General features: G+C 36.4%; 2 protein-coding genes across 2 annotated transcripts in view; both read right to left on the reverse strand.

Moving 5' to 3' along the window:
- LOC139128043 (hyalin-like) overlaps nucleotides 1-7,307 on the reverse strand; it is a 79,348-nt gene extending 72,041 nt beyond the window's left edge. Inside the window, exons 1-2 of the mRNA XM_070693908.1 lie at nucleotides 7,212-7,307; nucleotides 6,739-6,841 (exon numbers count right to left, since the gene is read on the reverse strand). Coding sequence (XP_070550009.1) covers nucleotides 6,739-6,841; nucleotides 7,212-7,307 — 199 coding nt within the window. The remainder of the gene's footprint in view (nucleotides 1-6,738; nucleotides 6,842-7,211) is intronic.
- LOC139125202 (uncharacterized) lies at nucleotides 1,171-20,031 on the reverse strand. The gene is made up of 11 exons (XM_070691306.1): nucleotides 19,874-20,031; nucleotides 13,734-13,967; nucleotides 10,272-10,511; nucleotides 9,355-9,416; nucleotides 9,018-9,108; nucleotides 7,212-7,536; nucleotides 6,739-6,841; nucleotides 5,498-5,625; nucleotides 5,072-5,301; nucleotides 4,430-4,521; nucleotides 1,171-3,660 (listed from the first exon to the last, which is right to left on the reverse strand). The coding sequence occupies exons 1-6, from the start codon at nucleotides 19,962-19,964 to the stop codon at nucleotides 7,343-7,345; spliced, it is 912 nt and encodes a 303-aa protein (XP_070547407.1). The 5' UTR covers nucleotides 19,965-20,031; the 3' UTR covers nucleotides 1,171-3,660; nucleotides 4,430-4,521; nucleotides 5,072-5,301; nucleotides 5,498-5,625; nucleotides 6,739-6,841; nucleotides 7,212-7,342.
- Nucleotides 20,032-25,343: the final 5,312 nt, after the last annotated feature.

Consider the following 25,343-nt stretch of genomic DNA (forward strand, 5'->3'; position numbering starts at 1 on the left):
GCAGGTGTTCAAGATTACCTGTTATTAACACTTTGTAAAGTCATATTTCCAAGGCAATTTCTTAAATTTATTCATTTTTAAACGCATCAGTGACCTTTTTGGATTTATCAATCTAAGCCAACTTGAGTTAATCCAACTCTGGCCAGGTCAATTGTTCCTGCCGAAGAGTACACAGAATGACGATCATGAGAAAGTAAGCAACTTGTGAACTCTGACTAACTGCCATATTTTTAAAAAATGAGCAAAGTGACGTAACAAAAATTTGCTTCAAAAGCACAAGACATATATGGATTAGACGCCATTAAAAATTGACAATAATGGAAGGTTACAATATTACATAAAACAAATGTTTTAATCTCTGAAATGTTGGGTGTAATAATGGCAAATTCGGGTAAAAAATAAATAATTCCATTTAGTCATATATTTTTTCATTTACTCTTTATTACTGTTCGAAGTTTTACTTTTGTATTATTTTTGACGAGAATTTGAAAATTTAGAAATCGAGCATGGTGACTCAATCTTTCTTTTATATTTCATTATTCTAATATGCCAGAATTCAAAATTCCCGATAACTTTTCTAGTCTCCAGGTCTTCCATGTGTTGCTCTCTTGCCTTATCTTGTGTACAAGAATGTTTCACTGTCATGAGAATCTTTTGACCCAAACTCTCCTTCAACTACCATGTACATTAGCGTCAGAGCTCTGTCACTAGTCAGGTATGCAATGACAGTGACACTGCAGTAGCAGGGCAGTATCTAATAGTAACACTGCCAGTTGGCAGCAGCTGTATTAACTTTGATAATTTTGACAATATTTTTATTCAGTTTATATGACTGCGGTCTTGTTCTACTCCCTACAGCATGTTGATCTGTCCAGTATTCAGCATGCTATCACAGCATGTGTATGTGAACCATGCATTTGTATCACTGACAACTGACTGTCAGTCTGGACTCTAATTAAATAATCACCTAATGCATATTATACGTACAGGCTTTGTCGAAAAACTGAATATTGTGTGTTTGAGCATGCTGTGGGCACTGCCGAGAGCAAGAAACTGCAGTTGATATATTGTATAGAAATATTGCTAAAATCATCAACAGTTGCAGCTTCTACCCTGTTTCTAGGCTCAAGTTTGTTTTTTTACGACAAATCACACATGTTTAGATTTTTTGAAAAGTTGTGAAAAAGTGGTTCTGGATTTTATTAAACTATAACTAACATTACAACAATTGGATGACATAAAAATGGTATTAATTTTTCATTGAATTACCTACAAAAACTTGGAATTGGACAATGTAAAACGTTAAAGGGAACCAAATAGGTTTCAAGTCCCCTCTGCCGGCAGAGTAAAATTGTAAAGTTCCCCCTCTACCACCCCCAAAATTTTCGAACCCCCCGTGAATTCATCAAGCCCCCCCCCCCTCCTAACCGTTATTTTGTGAACGCAGCCTTATGGTGAGGTTGTGGACCGTGTTTCAGCAAATTGTTGGATAACCTGGCGAAAAGTCTACGGATATTCAGACTTCATTACGTTCTAAAATTGTAACATACTAACCAATATCATGAATTTCAACTCAGACCTGATTGTTACATGACTTTATTCCACGTTTGGCGGTAAACATCACATGATTGTTCATACACATATTGTCGCTCTAAAGAAAGTCTTTGCTTCCGTTTCGTAATCTTAGTGGGGTATTTCAGTGTGAACTTCGTTCTAGCATCGTCGACTAAATAGGTTATTAACTGGTTAGTCTCAGGTAGGGTCTTTTGAGTATTTCTTATGGATTCCTTACGTTTTACTACCCATCATAGGAATTTCTTAACTGATTAGAAGCAAAAGATATGTCTTTTTTGTGTTTTTGTTCTTTTACTACAGTCATTTCAAACAATGAAGTTTCAACATCTCTAGAATAGTAAAAGTACATGTCTAGTATTCTAGGGTTAAATTTCCATCTTTTTCTGGGTGAACAAGTTGGAGAATTTAAGCCCATTTTTTCACTTTTCACATTTCCTGACAATTCGATTCTTTTATATTGCTTACAAACGCTCTGAAAAATTCAAATGAAGGTCTTTCTAGTCATATCTACATTCAATAATGTACCGCTTTGCAGCTAGAAATAGAAAGTTTGATAAGATACCAAATTTTAAGCAAAGGAAATCTAAACCTAAGATGTTTATCTCAACGTGGAATAATATTATCTCAACGTCAGCTTCAATATATTCGATATGAATTGAGAATGGATGAGAGGTGACTAAGGTGCAAAGCAGTTAATAATACTCACTCACTTACGCACTCACATATTCACTCACTCACCCATGATATCGATTACAATTAAATGTACACATTTTTACATCCTAACTTCATATACTGTATCATTTCATACAATATTAGACAATTTTTGGACCAATCCTGACGGGTGTAGCATGCTAGCAGGATACGCTTACCCATTCCGGACACCTGGTACCACCACTAACTATCAGTGGTTCAGGATGGTCCTACTTAAATTTGTAAATCTCAAATGTCCCATTGACCTGGTAATGTATTACCTTGAATGGAAATGATTATTGGACCAGTTTAATGTCATATTGCTATCATGGCGCTATGGTATGGTACGAATTTTATTTAAGAAGCAAAGCATTATAGCGTTTAAATCGAATTTTAAATATTGTATATTTATGTATCATAATAGAATGTTATTGTATTCAATATATCTCTTGTTGTTTAAAACAATATTTGAACTATTTTTGTACATGCTGCTGTGAGAAAAAAAAAATTAATTTAACAACTCGTATTACTCTGTTTGACTCACCTTGTATTTCAAGTGTTGACAATAATAATGATTTCATAGATATCAATTATTTTTGGCTTTGTTAGTTGTTACCATAATTGTCCGAGTTTTCCTCGCTATGATAAATGTGAATTTGGAAAAACTATTTTCAAAATACTTACTTAACGTTCAATGATCGAATCGGCGTCTGAAGTTTGTTATACTCAACATTGCATGCATTTATATTTCGTGGCAACGTCAATTAGTCATTGTACGGCGTTTAAGACCAACAATATCGTTTGATCATCAGTGAAGTATATTTGTGTATAACTCTTATTGCATTTGGTCTTAATTTTAGGAAAACGGTCCATAAAACGTGTAGGTTGCTTGTCAAGTAACACAGTCATCATATTTACTACTCAATGTGACCCTTTCCAAAGAATGAAATAAAATATACTCCGTAATTAATAAATGCCTGTGGCATTGTTAATGATCTATAATGGGTTTCGATGATTATCAAATCTTTTGAATGTAAAACATATCAATCCACCGCCTGTAGCTAGAGACTCTTGCGAAATACATGCATGTTTAATTTCCCACTGACACAGACATTTGTACACACACATTTGCCTAATAAAGAAGAAAAAAAAACTAATGACGCGAAATGCCTGTCTATCTGTTTTTATTGTATGTATGTATGTATGTATGTATGTATGTATGTATGTATGTATGTATGTATGTGGATATAAATGTATTTAGATGCTAAGAGAGATCTACAAATATCATTAAATTCACTCGATGAAATTCGAATAATCTTTGTCGCAAATTGTTGTGAATGTGGTCAGGTGATTACAGAGGCACACAGTGGAGGTGAAGTTTGACGATGGCGATACCTAGACATGGGAAAGTAACGAGAAAAACAATGTTTCATCTAAATGTTAATTCTGATAAGATCATGCATTTATTATCAAATTGTTATATTTATAAAATTTCGCAGTGGACGCATATCACTAAGGTGTTATTATCATTCTTTGCTTTTATGTAGATAAGAAGTCGTTCCAAAAATTTGATACAGCACACTTGTTGGATTGCAATATAATTTTTGGTAATGTCTATTCTACGATATTGGCGCATATTTGAAAAGATAATTTCAACATTTTAAATGGGAGGTATGTTTTGTTTCTTGTTTCTGATACTGAAAATATTATGTTGGTTACACTATTTCAAATCCTCAGTTACATACGAATGTCGATCTCCGCTACGTTCTTATTGAATTCAAAAAAGACCTTAATTCCTTGCCAATAAAGGATCGAAATCAGGGGCCGCCCTGCAAAGTGAGACACTAGAGAAAGAAATTACATATCAGTACAGATATTTGAAATACTGGCAGCCATCCCGATGTTTACTTTATGGATTTAAACAAAGTTTTCGATTTTAAATTAGTAAAAACCAGTAGGGTTAAATATTTTCTTATTTCAAGAGCTTTAGAATGAAGTCCCCGCTGCCCAATTGCAGATAAGAAAAAGCATCATTCTGTAAAATTATTGAGGGTCCGATTATCTCTTCTCGAGACGCATTCCACGTCAATTGCAAGTGGCCATAAAACACGGCCAACACATTCTTGCCAAGCGTTGAGTGTTCAAACTGCATCTGAGTCCTTACCTTGCAACCGTCATTGTTCCATTGCTCGGAAGCTTCATTCAGATAACTACACATTATATGCTTGACACTCATTGAGAATTTGATGTTGTGTTCTAGGGTACAACAGAAACATTTATTGAAATAATCATTCCATGATGTAATGATTCTTATCGACAAATGTTGCCAACAATAGAAACTGCCAATATGAATAAGGTGTTCTAAGCTATAGCTATGTACATGTGTTATCTTGTCTCAATTCCCTATCGGTCTTGTCGCTTGGATGACTTCGAATACCATTTTAAAGTCTATAATTCAAATATAACGTTTCATGCACTTAGTATTTTTGTTTCGATAGGGCAGTAAAATTCCTACCATTAAACATGTCATCACTGTCGACCTGAATTTCAATCGGAGCAAGAAATTGCTCGACAACAGCATTATAGCTTTCTGTAAGCAACATTGTTGTGTCGGCTTGGCCAATAATTTGTAATCAAGTACATGACAAAGAGGCGAAAACAACATCAAAACTGTTCCTTCACTTTACTGTACTTTAGGTCTAATGACCAGAGCTCAGGACGTGATGAACAAGAGTTGATCTATCGCCCGTTTCCTTTAAAGCACATACTGACAATCAAGACATTGGAATTTAACTCTGTAACTTACTCTGTGGCACTTTAAAGGTCAGTTGATATCCTCCAGTCATTAAAAAGTAGTGCTCAGGGATGAATATACTTGAATGAACACCTTGAAAACGAACGTCAAGAGTAAAACGAATTTGCATGGTATTCCGTGGAATTCTCGCCAAGGTCATAGAGAATGTATACCGTCGTAGTTCCATAGAGTGGATCGGGGCTTTCCAGTTGCATAATAACAGCGTGAAACAGCCGTGATATCTGTAATAAAGGAACGATACAATTGGAATCAAATCATATTACTTCGTGCCATTTCTTTTGAGGGACGGAAATAAAATCTCTCTCTCTATGTCTCTCTCTCTGTCTCTCTCTCTCTCTGTCTTTCTGTCTCTCTCTCTCTCACTCTCTCTCTGTCTTTCTGTCTCTCTCTCTGTCTTTCTCTCTCTCTCTCTCTTACATTAAATCTGGATCCAAAGTATGTGACGTCATCGCCTTCAAGATAAACACCTTCAATCGTCCAATTGGTCTCAGGTTGGGGAGGATCACTGGCAAATGTAATGCTGATGTCTTCTTTAGTGTTGTTAACTTGATGATTGGCACAACATGTTTGCAAAGAAACAAAAGGTATTTAATTCAGCGTGTTATTGGGCAAATTGGATTACATGCAACCCACTCATGGATTTAGGGTTGTGCTCATTTATTCATTGCTAAGTCATTAACGTCAATGCAAAAAAAAACACGTTAAAATGGTGTATTTGCTTGATTCATTGGAGGGAATGCCGTGCTGCAATGTATTTAAATATATTATTAACCTCCAATAATCGACTTTAATTTTTTGGTCTCAACAAAAACTAAACCCAGAATTCATGGGCGGTTGCTATGGGCTAGGTTTACCATCAAATACTGTAACCACTGTTTTCGGAAACAATGCTCAAAATGACCCCCTTACAAAACGTGAAAACATGAAAGAACAAACAAACGAAGAAAGAAAGAAAAAAAGAAAGAAAGAAAGAAAGAAAGAAAGAAAGAAAGAAGGAAAGAAAGAAAGAAAGAAATGCCAGAACACAAGTATTCACATTTCCAAACAATAAAAGCACGCGGGAAGACACAAATTGACGAGATATCCTATTTCAGAGAACAAAAATGTACTGTCACACAGGAATCAAAGTGTGTATGTTTTACTTTAGCAACAAAGTTTTTTCAGAACGAAAATATGAGAACTGGCAGTATCAAGCGAATAATAGAAACAACTCCAGGAATAAGTACAACTTCAGAAGTAATAGGAAACAAATTGTATAAGTAAGTATAAGTAACAGAGGTCTAGCATTTGCAAACATTCAGCACCGTCCAAATATGGTTTTCAGAAAGACACCAACAAAAGCAACTTTGACATTCATTATAACAAAAGAGTAAATTAATCCAAATTTTTTGAAGCATCCAAATTTCGTATCGTTTACATCGTTATCGGAGAGAAATAATGAATATTATAATAAAAAAAAAATTCTTTCGTCATTTCTGCACTTTATATGTAAACTTGTATATTTTTTAGAACCGAGTCAAATTTCTGCCCATTGTATTAATGCATGAAAAATGGAAATACATAAAATGCAGTAACAAAGATCTTATCAAAAGCTGCAGTGTTGGTTTTGCAAGAAGTGGCCGTTATACAAGAGGTTAACTTCAAGTTTATAGTTTTACCTTCTAGCTTATTGTCTTCCCTGTCAGTAAAGGACAAACTCAAGACGTCATTTGTGTAAGCCTTTTTGCCTAGTTGAAATGATCTTTTGTTCAACCGTTTCACCTGTTTACGATTGAAGAGAAAGTTTGAAGGGTCAGATCAGAGCAAGATAATTCCCCCACCTGCTTGACAAATATTTTGATTAATCTCATGTACGAATTTTAATACGGTTACTATATTTAAATAAGTCCTTCAGAGTATGTCAAGCGAATTCTGACATCGTCATTTATGACCAGTCAGTACGATGTAAACAATTTTGATGAGATATGTAGTTGATCTTTTAGTTGATGATTTAGTAATATAATAAAATGAATATGTCTACGCAGAGAAACCATACTTGATGAAAGGACTTAAAACAATGAGCCAAAACACGTGTATACTTGGCTGTATTTTCTTGTGTCAGTAAAGAGATCTTAAGTTAATATATACTCACAATCCTGTTAACGGTACCTTGAGATGACCTGTCAGCAAAGAGACTTTCTACTGGTGGCAGTCTAAATTCGTTCCTGCCTCCCACCATTACTGCCATATCGGTAAGTTTTTCCAAGGCGTCGCTTTCCAAGTTTAAACAAATTGAAGGGTGTCAATCACCACGGTACCACTACCAGGGTCAATATAGCGAAGAATAAACTTGGCTAGGCTATCTGTTGCATTCAGCACTGATTGTATCAGCAATTGTCCGTCTTGATCACCAGTCTCAGTATCTATTGAAGCATTCTGTAACATTGTTATCCCTGTATCCATTGTCTCAAGTATGTCTGTAGAGTGAACGAATATTTTTTGGTGAGTGCAAGCTTAAAAGAAGAATCGCATTGATGATTTCAGGGAGGGGGGGACGGAGGGAGGAAGAAAAACAGAAAGAGACAGACAAATAGACAGACAGACAGACATGCAGACATATTAAAAGACAGGCAGACAGAGAAGTCCTTTGCAATTAATTAATTTATCATATTAAAAAATAAATGTAAGCAATGTAGCAAGAACAGTGAAGCGTATGCTGTCTGTTGTAGGGAATATATACTACCATGGAGACTTCTACGGGCAAAATTGACGAGTTTTGCAACTTCGTCACAGAATATTCACTTTAGACCAAGTAGAACTGTAAAACAATGTCTTTAAGTCAACAGTAAAACGACAAATATGAAATAACTTCAGAGTTAATATTGAGAGCATTGCAATTCATTATATCTTATACACATTCACTGTTATTAAATCCTACATATTCTTCCAACGCCTTGCAAAGTATTATTTCATCTCTCAACGTATACCGGTATACGTCTCGAAAGTGGAAGACTAAAACGTTTGCTCAAACTTTCCTCAAGTAATATCTCAACATAACTCTTTAAAATAACAAGAATATCAATCCCTGGTCACCCTGTAAATTTTTATACTAACGAAACAAATTACGCAAGATTTACCGATAAGTGGCCTATGGAGGAAAATAAATGTTTCGATATTCGAAAAACTGAGACAGTGAAAAATTAATTACACAAAAAGCTTCAAAATTAACACCTGTACGTTGAAGATGAGAGACGAATTGTATAAGTTTGAGAATAGAATATCAGACCCCAGGGCGCATTCTATCTTCATTACTTTTATCATTTCAAATATCTCTCCCATTCTCGTTTTGCCTTACTATCTCATTATCATTACTAGATTTGACTATTCTACTTGCAGAGCTCATTTGAGTACAATGTTAACAGAACTAATACATACAAAATATATCGGTACTAGATCTGAACAGCAAACATTTCAATGTTCGAACCTTTTAATGAAATGAACCCTTCCATGAAAAGGCTATATCTTTAACATACTGTTTATCATGTATAAGTGACTTAGCTGTTTTAATCGACCATATCTTGCTAGCATTGAAGTGAACAATTCTCTTTATAAACGCTTTAGATAAATCGAAAACCAAACGCTTACCTTCTAATGTGTTGGCTTTTTTATCGACGACAATAACGGTAGCAAGGTCAGTATTTTTTTAAAGAAATGGTTGAAAGGGCTGTACACGCCAAAACTGACTGTTGTTTAGAATAACCAGTATACAGGTTTTGTAAATTCCGAACATACTCGATGTATGATTGGAATCCAAGAAGACAATAAACATAGTACTTTTTATACTTCATTTTTTTATTTCTTGTAAAGTCTTGCTAAATGTCAACAATATTATATACTGAAACTGAATCGTTTTGTTCGGTTGTAACACCATATGGGTTTTTGAAGATGATTCACTCACCTTGAGCCATATCTCGGCTTTCATTTACCGAAATGTTGACATGGGTAAGCTTTGAAATCGCATATGATAATTCACCAAGCCCTTCGATGACCTTTGAAACAGACACATATAAACACAATAGGTTAAATGTCTATGTTAGTATTTCTGTCTTCAAATATTTATCTTTATGAAAACACAATACAGTCATGAAAAATTAATTAGGAAGCCATGTTTATTTTGGTCTTAATGTCGGTTTTTTTTTCAAGATGGCATTTATAAACTCAGACCTTGCAATATTTCATTTACATGTATATCTTATGAGAAATAAATATAACTCATATATTATATAACTACCAACCTTGGATAATAACAAGTTTTTGCTGGTTGCATTCAGATCATCAATTAGCGGCTTTAAAGAAGCTTCATTTAATTGTGTAATTAGGAAAAAGAATAAAGGAGACAATTAATTATATAATATCATCTTTTGAATATATAATTCTGAAATTTGAAGTTTAATAGTGATGCTGTAAAGGTGGCGGAAAAAATCCAGTATATTGCATGCACAATCTCAGCTAAATGTTATTCAGTCAATTCATGGCTATATTTTAAAATAAAGTGGGCTTAATCCTCTCTCAACTTGATCAGAAAAAATGCTCATTCATATACGCTCCTGCGACATCTTGAAAAATTTGAAAAAGACTGTGTCACTGACCGTGCTACTTTGGCCATGAACAGGATTTTGCTCAGAGTTGTTTCGGTGTGCTAGCAACTCAGGAATATGTAAAGTGATTTGGGTTGTTGGTAGTGATGATTTATGACAATATTATTCACGTTTTTAAATCACAAAAATAATTAATCTTCCTCTTTGGCCCTGTTAGAGTCTAAAATACCACCTTAAGACTTTTTTAGTATAGAACTAGTCACATTGCCAATAATCTACACAAAACGTCTGTAGCATGTAATGGTCGTTCAAGATACATGACAGTGATCAATAGTGACGTGGAATAGGTGAGTGAGTGTATGACTGACTGGCCGACTGATTTAATAAATGATGCTCTGGTTAGCGTTTGATTGCTTAATTAAATCATTGCTTGCGTTTAAGAGAGAAGTAGATTGAATAAAAATAAAATATATAAATAAGTTTGCAGGCTTGTTGCATATGTTATCATTGTTGTTGACTTAAAATAAACAAAAAAAAAATAAACAAAGCAAAATAATCAAGAATGCGTTTATGAAGTTAGACCCGTAGAAAACCAGGCACATTGTTTGACCTACCTTTTACCATAACAGAAAACAAACATTTAGCGGTATTGCCCGAAGGATCCTCGGCTTTGTAAGACACTGTTGTGACACCGATGGTAAAGTTACTTCCAGGTTCATGGCTTCCAGTCACACTCACAATACCAGAGTTGTCCGTGGCGTTCGGGAATGCCCACGTTACCCGAATATAAGGCATGTCTATGATGGTTATAGTCTCGATAGTAGATGGACATGTAACGACAGGCTTCTGGGAGTCTGCAAATATGGAGCAATTATTAAGAAAGTGAAAATGAGAAACTGCGGGGCAGCTGTATATTTCAATCGCTAATAAAACATTTAGTAACAAAACGGAATAGTCGTTGTACATTTAACTGCCATAGATATCCTTTTTCTCGTTAAACAAACCTCTAACTGTAACATTAAATTCGCAGCTAGCCGTGTTGCCCATCGGATCCTCAGCTTTATAAGTTACTGCTGTCACTCCTATGGCAAAGCTACTTCCAGGTTCTTTACATTTCAATTTTTGCTGCACAAGAAACGGGATTTGTTTAAAAATGAAGTGCGTGCTGCCTCTCTGATAATTTTCAATATATTTCGTGTGTTGTCTTTTTCATAAAATATACCATGAAGCAAATGACCGTCGATCTCTGTCTGTTGCGAGTATTTTAAGTTCGATGGGATTTTGTGACTCATTTACGGCTGTAATCGATGTAAGTCACCAACAGGAAACTTTTCGTATAGCGGTTCTATCATGGTACAATGTCGGCCGGGACCTAAATCATCCGAAGTTCAGCAGCGTAGACGATATGAAAACACTGCACCGTATGGGACCAGCCGTGAACGATCCTGACAGGTGTCGGCAAAACATACAAATCTTCAATGCGTTCGTTTGAATGTTTTTGGTACAATCGTACTTGTACCTAAATAAATTGACCGTCAACTGACTGCAAACAACAAATTGTGACCATAATCACTATGTCGCTTCGGAGTGTCACAGGTCGAAGGTCACCATTAGGCATAGCTGTAAATAGTTCGGTCACTGTGAAAATATAATTCGTATTTTCACTAGTTAAAGTACGGGTTCATATCAGTACCGTCTAAACAATAGGAGAGTGGCGATACAGGCATAGTATGAATGAAAATGTGTTGTATTGTATTGTATTGTATTGTATTGTATTGTATTGTATTGTATTGTATTGTATTGTATTGTATTGTATTGTATTGTATTGTATTGTATTGTATTGTATCGTATCACTGGTATTGTCTTCCAAACTAATAGGAGACATTATCTCTGTCACTGTGTTAAGTGACTTTATATTTAGTTTGATATTGGGAGTATAAGCTTGAAAGGTTTTTCCTTCTTTGTACTTATCATTTGAAAGTAATTGCTTGCCAATTGATATTTGGAAGATGATATCATTCACGTTAGTCAGTCCCGTAGATTTATATTCAAATTGAGTAAACAAAATCCAATGGTACAACGGCCAATGATTAAAAAAAGACTAGACACCTGATTCAGAAAGACAAAAAAGAATGATGAGCTTGTCACAAGAGTTTTGAAAATAGTAATCGGATCTTGCAAAACATGGTGCATGCTCATTATATTAAAGTGGCACTCTCACTTCGTATCAGTTTTAAAATACACTTTTTCATACCAACGGTCGATATTTGACGTGGCGACTGCGCGCGGATCACGAGATATCGATAAAAACATGTCCTCAAAAAAAAATAATGTTTGAATTCCGGTGGCCCACCTAAATTCAGTTTCCGAACAACGAATGTTCGGCACCGGGCCATTGTCAACTAAGCTATGGAGTACGAGTCTACACTAACGCTGTTGTACGCCATAGTATCACTCGCGTCGGTGATCGGTAATGCCCCGTGGGGGAAGCCGAGTCTTACTGACTCGAAGAAAAACGGAAAACAAAGTTTGCTGATTCCACCAGAATTCGCATAGGTGACTAGCACAGATACATGCGGTTGATACATAGCGACCGCCGCGTTGTATGCACGTGGTATGCACGCATACCACGCAGTGGCCGCTATCTATCGAACCGCGCGTAACTGTGTTACAGACGAAAAAATGTAGTCGTCATGGGCGAATAATATTTTACACGTAAAAACTGATATCTGTGTGGTATTGGTCAAAAATATAATAGAACTGAATTAGAATAATGAATCGACAAAAGCTAAGGAGAAGTTGAAAAAAATACATAAAGTGAAGGCATAATACTGTATATAAAGTCTTCGCAGCGGGTGGTAAAATTGCGTTGTTCGATCTTATTATGGACTCCCTAGAATATTGTTAATCAGCTCAACAACAAACCTTCTAGGGATTTCGGGTCATAATCAGAAATGATCGTAAAACGTCGGGATGTGAAAAATACGCTCTGGATATAATAGGTTTTCATCGATATCTCGCCATTCGCGCGCAGTCGTCACGTCAAATATCCACCGTTGGCGTTAAAAATGTATTTTAAAAATGTTACCAAATGGGAGTGCCTCTTTAATTTGGAGAAGATACACTTCATACCATCAGATGATCTATTCCCAAAAAATGTGTGGAAATGAAAAGAAATTGACAAATGTTACATTTTGAAGACTGCCAAATTAAGACTATCTTCTCAAAGATTCAGAAATAGCACAATACTTTTGCATAAAGAATGGGTGATGGCAGACTACCCTGTGAGATCATAACCCTCCATCGTGTTGTCAGTAGCTAACAGTATTCATTGCATGCCTTGATGTGAGTGCAAATAAGTGCATTGCTTTGAATAGGAAAAGGACAGGAAGCGGGCAGTGTGAACGGTGTACTGACTGGTTTCCATAGTTACCCGGTACCGTGAATCCCCTCGACGTTTACGACGTCAAAGTATACGCTTAACGCTAGATGTTAAATGTCCAAGAAGCACTGCTTTTTTGACATTCGTAAAAATCTGTTTGGTGCTGGTCGATAACGGTTAAATTATTTGAGACTGCCCAGTATTTAACAAAATACCATAAATTGTTAACCATGGAAGGTATGTAATAAAAATATTATTGCCGAAATGCATTTGTTTAAGTGTTAACCTAGCAAGAGAAAATTTGCCTTCCCGGCGTCGGGTAAATTGGCAACTGCTCTCGGGCACTTAAACCCATGTATTCAGGCAATAATATATAATACTGGAATTCAGAAGAACATTTTGTATGTGGTAGACATTTCATGTCTTCAGCATTTTCTGGAAAAGGATATTAGAGTTTATGATTGTATGTTGTTGAAAATAGAGTCGTTTATGAATATTGTCGTACTCCTATCTCCATTGATCACTATTCCGTTCTCTTCCTGTCAAGTGGAGATTAGCACCAGCATCACGGTCATTGTTTTTTTGTTATCCCATTGTAGTTGATTAAAATAGATATAGTAACTATTATGAAAAAATTACCTCATTCTAAAATCAGATAGCTCGGTAATATTTAAAAAATTATATTCTATCATACCTTGCACAATGCCAGCAATCGAAGAAGTTGAGTCATCTGATGGTGGTACGCTATACTTCAGCCAACATTTACCAGACTTTGAACCACCGAGTTTCCCGTATTCCCAAGCCTTACATCCAAACGTTTCTAGGCAAAATGCACAGCAATCTTCACGTGACCCTTTCATGACTGGCATACCGGCCATGTCCGATCCACCACGTCTTGTATTATCCTCGAAGGTACATAATGACAGTTCTGTATTGAAGGCAATACAATTTTCAAGGGAGAAAAATGAGTGAATGAGTGAGTATGTGAGTGAATTAGGACAAAATGGGGAAATTGGGGACGATGGCTGAAGGAGGAAAGTAAGGGAATAGTGTGAGCAGTAGGTAAGTTAGTTTGTGAGCAGTAGGTTTAAGCAGGTTTCGGAAGAAGGTTATCAAGGGTTTAAGTAAAGAAGGACGGGAAGACGAAATGACACTTGGTTACCAGGAACGAAAGAAAAGGGAGTTTAAAACTGAATGATTCATTCCAATTTTTCAATTCCCTATAACACAGACACTGAACAGGTTGGACAAGTCATACCTCTCGGAATCCTACTGTTGTCAATATTTATCTCGTCTATCTATCGTACGCTTTGGCATCTTTTCCTGTTTTCTTTAAACTGGTTGGTCAAACTTGGTTGTTTCAGCCATCTGGATCACCCCTTAAAATGTTTAGGTAGGTGCTTTTGAAAGGAACATTGTGATTAGAGGCTCCATAAGCAGTTTAGCGAAACAACGGAAAATACATGGTTCCCTGTGTTTCTCTAAACTGCACATTTACAGTAACCGTTGATTTCTGTCAATTTAGGTGATGGACCATAGATACGATGTTCTGTGCAACTCTGTGTACATGTTACGTTCAATATGTTACCCTCGACCACAATCGAGCAAAGCATAGTTGACGAACACAAATAACGGTAAAAATACTTTGGCTGCAAATATTGCCAGGACCAAAGACTACATGTAAAATAAAAAAGGGTCTCGGGCACTTCTATGGCGCCTTCAAACGCGTCTGTCCACTCTGAGTGTCTTGGTTATATTACGGCTAGGGCGTAGTAATAGCCTAGCATTCTGGAATTATACTGGTCGTGGCGCTGATATCTGACCATCGCACATCGTTTGATACCGTGACAATAAAGTTATTTTAAGCTAATAACAATAATAATTAGTAACCTCGGAGTTTGGTGGTGAGAGTCAACCCCGTGCTTGTGATGTAAACGTAGGGGGCGTCAGCATTCATGCATCAACTGAAGTTCGGGATCTTGGTGTTATATTAGATTCATCTGCAACTATGTCAGCCCATGTGGCAAGTTTATGTAAATCAGCTTCATTCGCCTTATGGAAAATTGGTAAGATTCGCAACCTACTTGACCAGAGTTCTACGTAAAATTGGTACATGCTTTTATTACGTCCAGACTCGACTACTGTAATAGTCTACTTTTTGGTCCTCCGAAGTATCAGATTAAGAAATTACAACTTATTCAAAACTCAGCAGCACGTCTTGTTTCAAAAGCTAAGAAATCAATTCATATACAACCAGTATTGCATTACCTGCATTGGCTTCCAGTTCACAAGCGCATAGAGTACAAGCTTTTAATTTTAACATACAAGATTCTGCATGATACGGCCCATTATACTTGAAAGAACTTTTATGTGTCCGTGCTCCGGGTCGAACCCTTCGGTCAACCACGAATGATTCATTTACTTTGTATCAACCAGTATGTAATACAAAGTTTTACGGTGATAGAGCTTTTGCCATCTGTGCACCACGGCTGTGGAATAGGCTTCCATTAAATCTTCGTAGTTCGACAAGTTTTAATGTTTTTAAGTCTGGACTTAAAACACATTTATTTTTAGAAAGTTTTTAATGCTATTTTTAGAGTTTTTTTAGATTGTAGCAACATTTTATCAACTCACTGTACTGTACAGCGCCTTGAGATGTCTTTTTTACATGGAAGGCGTTTTTTAAGAAATAAATATTATTATTATTATTATTATTGTTTTATTTTTCGGTCTCGAGTACGTTAGTCCTTTGGGGTAAAAGTGTTCTCTTCTACTCCCATGGTTGGTCGTTTCAGTACGATCATGGAGTGGAGCTAGTACCTCTATGCTATACAGCAGGCATTGTGGAATATCTTCGTCATAACATGCTCACTGTGTTTGCAAACGGCTTTGCTAGGTCTAAATTGTCTCCTCCGTTTGATTAAACTTAGTGTTGTATTTGTAGAGAAATGTGGGAAACTAACAAATGTATCTTGCCTCAATCGGGATCGTTACCGTCTTACCAGGAAAAATCTTAATTCACTGCCATCGTGTCGGGGTTTTCAACCTGATGTAATTGCCATTCCACAGATTTACATCGATATAAGTGTGTGAGAAAAAAAAGTAAACTCAGAGATTTTAAATGGCGTGATGAATATGGCCGATTTGCCCCAAATCGACCCTAGCTATCAGGTTTAAATCTATGTGGGGGAAAAGTTGTCATGTTTTGAAACTTACTACATAAACAAACATGCAAGACAGTAAGATATTTTAGCCTTAGAAACAAAATTCCATAGTTATTACATGACTCGATGTGAGTGCAAAACAATGCATTGGTTTGAATAGGGACATCCGAAGAGTTAGCGGGGCCGTGTGAACGATGTACTGGCCGGTATGCATAGTTACCTGGTCCGGTGAAGTACTTTTACGTTTTTCAAATCAAGGCAGACGTTTAACACTAGATGTATAATATCCATGCGCGCACTGATATTCTGACTTCCGTTAAAATTTGTTTGATCCTAGTCGATAATGGTAAATTGTTTGAGAATGCCCTGTATGTAACTCGATGTCCTATGGCATTAACTGTGAAGAGATATGAATCCCCCCTGCAGTCGGGCAAATTGTCACCTTCTCTCGGATACAAAGGTCAACATATTATTACCCCGTCGTGTCATCCCTTTACACAATCAGCTTTCATTTTTACTGAATAATACGTTAAACGCATATTAGTGTTAACACCTCACAACTAGTCAAAACTCTTTGTTTTTACGGTAAAGTGATCACGATTAAAAAAAGATCGAATTTACAAAAAAAAAAGATATCGCAACGCGAAGGTGGACAAAACTGGATATCAGTGAACATGCATCATCATGTATTAGCGGCAGGGAATTCGTTCTGATGCTTTGGCCAGGCATCATTCAAACCGGATTTTTACATCAGATGCAACATCACTTTTTACTTCTCCTTATCGTATAAGGCATGAAGTGCCAAATAATTCCACTACTTTAGCTTCATGCCTCCTCTTGTTCTTACTGTCTGTCCTGATGCATGAAGGTGGATGGTGCCGCACAATTCTTCGCTTGCCTGGAGCTCGTTAATGATTGAATATTTACAGACGAGTTTCCTAATACCTCTATGCCGCAAATTAATTTGTTTTACAGCCCCACTATTTTGTCTTCATTGACAGTGCTAAACTGTCAATAGTGTAAACCCGATGATTGTATAGTGCAACGACACCATTCAATGTTTCTGGGCTGACAGCTAATATCGAGGTGATATCGAAATCAGCTTCTTTATTAGAATCAAGACGATCGAATCCGAGTACATTTTTGTCAGTTGAGTGTAGCGCCGAAATGCTTTGGAAGGATATTAGGTTTCAGTGTTCTTACTTGCAAGCCTTGTAAATGTGTGGCGTAACGGTTTAATGAGTGAAAGAATTGCCCCAGTTTTAAGTTCTCATTAGTCCGGTCTTAATGTGCAAATAAACAGCATAACTAGTATATTAGTTAGCAAGCGCATATTATATTCACCCAGTAGCCATTGCATCAAACCAATCGCATTCTGCACCTGCCTAGATGATTGGTCTTCTACTTCGACAACCATTCATTCTATGAATCGATCAGACGAGTGTTTTGTAGAATATAGATGCTAGCCATTAAAATTATTGAGATGCTATAATTCACTTGTCAATACATTATTAACGAACTGTTTCTGGGGATTTCTATGGATATGCAAATGTAATTAGTGCAACAATACGAGCAAGCAATGGACGATAGAACTAGTGTGCTTTCATCACTCAAAGTGCTTTTTCAGTGTTTTCTGAGTGCTAAAATAACGGCTATCAACTGAGTTTTGAGCTACGCTTGGTTGGCAGATGAATCACTTCGGCGTGAATAATAATTGGATGATGCACAGAACAATGTAAGTAGAGCTTAAAATCTCCTGATAACAAATGAATTATTAAAAATCATGATACCTTTACAGAAACACTAACTAACAAAAATACGTTCAAGAATGCGAATTTGATTGGTTACAATTCAACGTTGACATTTTCATCATTCTAGTGAATGCAGTAAGTGCTTAGAATTTTTTCCTGTAAAAGTCTGCCGATATAGCTATAAATATTGCCACTTGCAGAATATTTAACAACGGCATAGCCCATTGTCGAGGGAGTTTGATGTTGTAACTTTACAATACACCTCTCCTCTTTCATCAGACCGAGTCGTTTCACCTTGTGTATAGAGGAGACGGATTGTTAAAATGTGCTGCCGAATAGGCGAATACATGAAAACGTACTTATATATTCCTATGCCTGTGCTACAGTTGCCTAGTCGACCTACTTATGACGCCGTCGTTTACTTCGGGGAGATTACTCGAACGACATAATCCGTATTTCTGTAGACTCTTTTGCACTCTAAGCGCATGATAATGTCTCAATATCGTATTACACTATGTCTTCTACTGTGTCCACAAGCTATATTTTTTATCGATAACGAAATAATAACAACCTTAAGGTACAGCATTGTACATTATGGTTTGGTACTACCCTTAGTTAGCGCACTTACTCTTTGCTGAAGCAAGGTAAATGTTCATTGTTAAAACTTCCACAGTGCAGACATATCTCTTGTGTAGCCAGTGGCTACCTACAAATGCTATACATTGCCTTGAAGAACTACTTGAATAAAGTACGTGTATCTGGCAGAAAACGTTTTAACTTAAGTACCTTACGTATGGACGTTAAAGTTAATATTGATCCATTTTATTCTATTCAAGTTTACATAGGTATCGCATAAGTTATATATTAACGTTATATGTTACATCTAATGTTTATTGTTAAACAGGAACTTCCCTTATAAAAGCCGGATTATAGTAAATCCATGGAAATGTAAAAAAGCTACGCTACTGATAGGACCTGCCGTCTTTGGTCCCAAAATCTTATAGGTTTGCCATGTTTCAGGCGTTGATTGTTATATGACCTTGCATATGATGTCTGTGAAGACTTAGCGACTACACTTAAATAAAAAATAAATTGAAAAAAAAAATTCCGTTTTTTTCGTAGAGCCCATATGTTCCAAAATGTGTTCCCTGTACGACCATTTGACCCCTCTTTGCATATGTTACGAAAGTGCCTATCATGATCATTCAAATTCATCATAACGTCAATGCGATGCTATGAGAAACCAAAAACTCCTGCCCTGGTGAACGCAAATCGTTGCATCACATATCTCCCTATTGTGCGCCCACGGTCCTGTAATTTCCCGTCTAAGTGCTTCACCTACGATGTAAAATTCCCACTACGTGGTCATCTTTTTCTTGAAATTCCCTGTAACTTCTAAAGTACATTTGGAAATATTTTGAATGACCCAAGACCAAAGGCAATGCGGTTCATATACAAGGAGTGTAACGCCAGTGCCTATTCGATAATAATTTTAACGTATGTACATAGATTGTCGAAGTGATGGCAAATCAGATTTATATGCAAGGAATGCCGAAGTGTTGGCAGAGTGTTTATCTGAAACTGGAAAAAGGACGTCAAAAGCAAAGCAAGGTAGTTTTATCGATATACAGTGTTACAGCAATAGTAATGTTGTCATATGAAAGAAGCACAAATGCGAAATCATTGTATTTATTAGAATAAAGACTTCATGTGAATTTATTTCGGTCGAAAATGTATATCAGCTAGTTGGTCGTTCAACATTTTTTTCCAGTTTAGCCTACATCGCTTCTCTGCCCTAGAATTAGTTTGGTCGATTTCGAGTTAAAATTTATCCGTTTCAGTCGTGTCTACTCGCGAATCTTATTGTTATGGGTAGTCAATACCATAAATCGTTAGTAATTGAAAGAATTGTCACTTACCTTTGATCTGGTTTGCCCGTACATAATGCATAAAGATCAGTGATACTAGGTATGTTATTTTGCAAGCAAACGATCTCCACCATATAGTCATTGCCTCAAGCTCATTGCACTCTGCGTATGCCTTTGTCAATAGGCAAGCACATATTCCGCTGATCAATAAGAACAATCTCTAGTACACCAATTTCTAGTCATTAAAGAAATTGATATTCTAAAAATAATTTCGTCATTTTGTATACATAATTAACGAACCCTGTCTTGGGATTTATATAGCTCTACGAACAAAATTATCGCTAAAAGACGGGCAATCATTGGACAATAAACCACAGAGTACATACACAGAGTGGCAACACCTATTGTTTAAGGCGTGAAGCGGTTACGTAAGCAATCCATGTTTGCCTCGCCTCACGAAGCTCTTGGCTCTCTTTTCCGAAGAGTGCCGACCATGCACCCCTTCGGTAATTTTCGGATTTTCACCAATTGTTAAGGTAAAGGGCGACGAATTCGGACGCGCACACGCTTTAGAACGTTTCTGCGCAGATTTAACTCCAGCCTGTCGCAAATGGGTTACTTTGTAGCGCATGTATTTAACATCACCTGTCATTGTTGAAATTGCGCTTTTACCTAATTTTTTGACCCAGTCTCTTAGAAATACATGTGACCTATAACCTTGTCATATTTTGCCCCCCTAGGAAGCTGGTTTTTTTTAATATGAGCGAAAAATTAACATTTCTCTCTCATTTACATGGCGCATATTACCCATTCACCTGGAGATATTGTAAAAAGTAACGTGGTGACACCCTTTTATTAAAAGTGTAAACTAAATGGTATTATGTCAGGATTTTATTCGCCAAGTTTGGTCAAAATGACACCATTCAAAGCGAGAGGAAGAAAGTTCGAAAATTATGTAGTGATATAATTTCGATATCGTTATTTTGTAATCGATACTTATGTAAAAATTTCTTTACAAACATCATGAAAACCGTACATTCGATAGATATGGATCTTAAGTCTTGGTATTTATTAAAATTAACTCATTTGCTAAGCTTTTTATAATTGCTTTCTTTAGTTTAAGTGAATTATATCATTTTTATTTATTTCTAACGACGCCATTTTAACGTCCGTTTCCATGGAAACGAGCGTGGTGACCCCCATTTTTTATTTCATTTTTGCACTTGCACAACTTCCAAGAATATTTGTGCCAAGTTTCAAGAAAATGACACTACAACTTAATTTTGACGTAATTCGTAGTACTTCACCTTAAGCGAAAGTATGTTCGGCAAAGTTTGTGTTGTTGTTGTCGTGTGGTGCTGATCGGAATTGATGTGCTGGCAAAAACGGGAATGTTTTGAGCTTCAGGAAAGTGGGTTTTACCGTTTTAAAAATTCCTCTCATATTTTTATGAATATATAATGAGTGTGTTTGAACCAAATTTGAAAGTCTTTTATCGATACTGTCTGGTTTTACTCAATGGCTTACGGTCAGTCATACCGTCTTTTACACGTGCGTCAAGAAAGGACATGTTTATGAAACTGCTGGCGTGTTATGTTTTGATTGGCGTGAAGCAGTGTTTCTGGCCTGAGAGCTCACAAAGTAACTATGGTTGCTACGCGACTGGCAGTACGATGCCATCTCGTCGTATTTTTCGCATAATCTCGTGTAATTATCAACCACAAACAAAGCCTCCAAAAAGTTTAACACCTTTGAAGCTCATTTTAATATCAAAAGCCAATAGTCTACCGAGACGACCATGGAACAAAAAGGCATGCAAGTGTTGCCACTCTGTCTATGATACTCTGTGATAAACCAACTGTTACTGCTGGCAAAAAAACAAAGTTATTCGACGAAGCTTGTTGAAACGGTTTTTTTGAATTAATTATACAAAAAGGTTGCAAGTTCAGCGTGAAATGTTTTAATTACATACTTTTTCGAAAAATGATACCTTTACAGAAACATGAACAGGTTCAAGGATGCAGATTAAATGGCTACCATTCATGGTGGATTTCTAGCCGTTCTAGTGAAGAACGCTGGGCATTTTTATTCAGTAAAAGTGTCACATTTCGGCTCTAAACATTGAATCTTGCATTATAGAAAAACGGCACATCCTATATATTTAACATGTCTGCGAGAGCTTGATGTCACAACTCTCTCCAAAAATATGTTCTGTTTAATAACCACGTGTCATCTCTAATTATGTACGGAGAAGACGACTCGAATGTGTATTGTTAAGGAATGTGGTGCAAAAGAAATAATTGCGCATAGGGGGGACACGGCTAGCGGGCGAAAACACAGAAACCGTGACTGTCTGATAGATTTTTTTCCATAGACTCTAGTACAGTTACTTGATGGCTACTTCTGATGCTTTCATTAACTTTGTGGATAATTTATCAAGGACCTTATCCTAGCTCTTTAGAAATTATTGTACAACGTTAAAATATCTTCATACCTCAAAATCGATGAAAACCACTCGGATATACTAGAAACACTTTTTTCTATCTTTTAGCGTGAAACCGATAGATCCCGTTCTTCCCACATAAAATGAGTTATGGTCAGTGTTGCAAATGCAACTATGACAACAGAAGATGCCCTAACCACGGGCATTCTGTTGATCTTAAATGATGGCGTATAGGCGTGAAATAATCAACATACAGTTACATACGCATAAATTCGTATTTTTATTTTTGTTGCCGCTGGGGAACTTACATCATGATTTTTTTAAAAATAATAGTCTCGCCAGAAATGGGATATCATTAATACAAAATAGAATAGAAACAGTCCTGTTCCGCTGGTTCACCCGATCGATTATTCTTTCTCGCTCACATACACATGACCGTTCTCCACCGAGGCACGGCATAGTTCTTATGAGCATAACAGTAAAAGAGAGCAATATTTCTTTTCGTCTGTGTGAGCACGTATTTACCGCAACGCTGTAACGTTTTCGAAGTGTGGCTGAGAATGACAGTTTGTGCGTCGCTAAGACTGCAGTGTAAATGAGCGCTGAGGCTACCTACGCTTGAATGTGCACGCGAGCGTCTCTGAATTGTTGTCTGCTGTCCCGATCTGAGAAATGTGAAGGGTGCGGTCACATGAACAGGGAACCAGACGATGTGCGTTACAAAGGGGGTGGGGTGGGGAGGCAGACATCATTACCTTCTCAAACGTCCGGAAAAGATGGACTATTTTTTCAATTGACATGAAACTCACTGACGATGTAACGTAGAATATAGAATAGAAAAATAAGAAAGAAAAAATACCCCTTGACCTACCAGGCTTGTTCAAGTTACTACGACCAAAACAGAATGCACATTTGAAAAAAAAAACATCTTTTGGGCTCTATAAACTATCGAAATGTGTTGCATGACATGTGAATACATGAACACGTACATATAGATATTCCAATGCCTGTGCCACAGTTACCCTATGGACCTACTTCTGACGCCGTCGTTAACTTCATTGAGACGTCTTGAATGACATAATTCGTATTTCTATAGATTCTTTTGCACTCTAAGCGCATGTTAATGTCTCAATATCGTAGTACACCACTTAAATATACCAATAGATCAATCAGTTTTCTGAAAGAAACATTCCTACATGAGATGAAATGTGGTCAGTTTTGCAATAGCAAATATGACACTAACAGGCGCACCTACGAGATAGAACATTTAAATTAGCTGAATTAATAATTGTTTTCGAGTTTACAACTACATCGACTTCAGTTCAAATTTTTCCAGAGTATTACCGAAATTACAGTAATTTGCGTTTCAGTGGTGTCTATTCGGGGGTCTAAACTGTTCCTCGCAGTCAATACTATACATCGTTAGTGATTGAAAGAATTTTGTCGCTTACCCGTATTCTGGTTTGCCCGTATATACTGCATACCAGACCAGTAGGTATATTATTTTGCAAGCAAACTATCTCCACCATATAGCCATTGCCTCAATCTCATTGCACTCTCCTTCTGCCTTTGTCAATAGGCAAGCACATATTCCGCTGACCAATAAGAACAATCTCTGGTACACCTATTTGTAGTCATTAAAAAGTCGATATTCTTAAGGTTCCAAGACAAGAAATTGACTTTTTAGTCTAGCAATTCTCTGGTGGTTAATAAGCTCAGAACCCCCATAAATTATATATTTTCTGAAAGCCTAGATATAGGGGAACATTTTGGTAACCACAGTGTCACCATTATTTACATAACTATCACATGACAGGTAATTTGCATAACCTTTCAAAAATCGGTTTCCTTCCAAATATCTGACTCAAACTTGCTGGAATGCAAGCTGTCAAAACGATCTTTCAAAGTGTGGGTCAGATTTTTTTATACCTTGCTTAGTTTTTTTTAGCACAATTTTAAAGAAATTAGCTAGGGTTAAATTGAAGTTTTTCTGGCACAAAAATTGTTTAAGAAGGTTAAAAAATTTTTGAGACACGCTTTGGAAGATCCTTAGAAAGCTTGAACTCACACAAATTTCAGCCACATATATCAAAGCATTGAAACATATGAGCATGGAATCTGACGATGAAAGAGGAGCAGACATTTGTACCTTATCAAACGTCCGGAAACGGTAGACTATTTTTTAATCGACAAGAAACTCACTTACGATAAAAATGTAGAATATAGAACAGAAAAATAAGAAAGAAAAAACAACCCTTAACCGGCCAGGCTTGTTCAGGTTACTACGACAAAAACAGAGTGTATAGTTGAAAAAAAGAAAAAGAAAAAATAAAAGAAAAACAGAAAAATAAAAAAAGGTTTGGGTTCTATTGAAAGGCCTTCTAAAAACGAAAACAACACTTTAGAAAAATATAAGTTATTGGAATTACGTTGAAAAGCTTAAACTACAAATAAGGAAAACTTCATTTTTTCATTTTTTTCCACGCATAACGAAACCGCAGAAGGGCACCTGCTGTAAGCCTATTTTGCGACTTTCGAACATCCACAGTCGTCACCACATATCGGTAATTTGTGACGCACATACTTAGTATCCTGTAATAATATTTCTTTATACTTCGTTTGAGAGTTTACCTTCTCTTTGGTGGTCAGTTTTCGAGAATGTACTACTGGTAATCATAGCTACATGGATTACAGCTTAACTGATTCTAAAACAGGACTAAACTAGTTCTGAGATCCTGATGACAAAACATAAACATGATCAGAAAGAAGAATTATAACACCTGTTGACGGATGTTTTTTTTATCTTATTGATAAACAGAATATACACAGGTATCTGGCGTCACAGCATATCATGAAAAAGGCGCTTTATGATATATTTTCATATACCCATGATAGTATCCGTGTCTCCTCTGAGGCGTCGTGACGTGGAACGTAAAATATCAGAGTGATACGGCACGTTATACGTCATTAATTGTTGTTTATTTCCGATTTTGATGTTATGATGTTCATCTTGCATTAATGATTAAATCCATCTTTTTCACTTCAATCACAATTTACCCATATAAAACGAAACATATT

This window comes from Ptychodera flava, chromosome 3 (assembly GCF_041260155.1).
Source record: "Ptychodera flava strain L36383 chromosome 3, AS_Pfla_20210202, whole genome shotgun sequence".
Lineage (NCBI taxonomy): Eukaryota > Metazoa > Hemichordata > Enteropneusta > Ptychoderidae > Ptychodera > Ptychodera flava.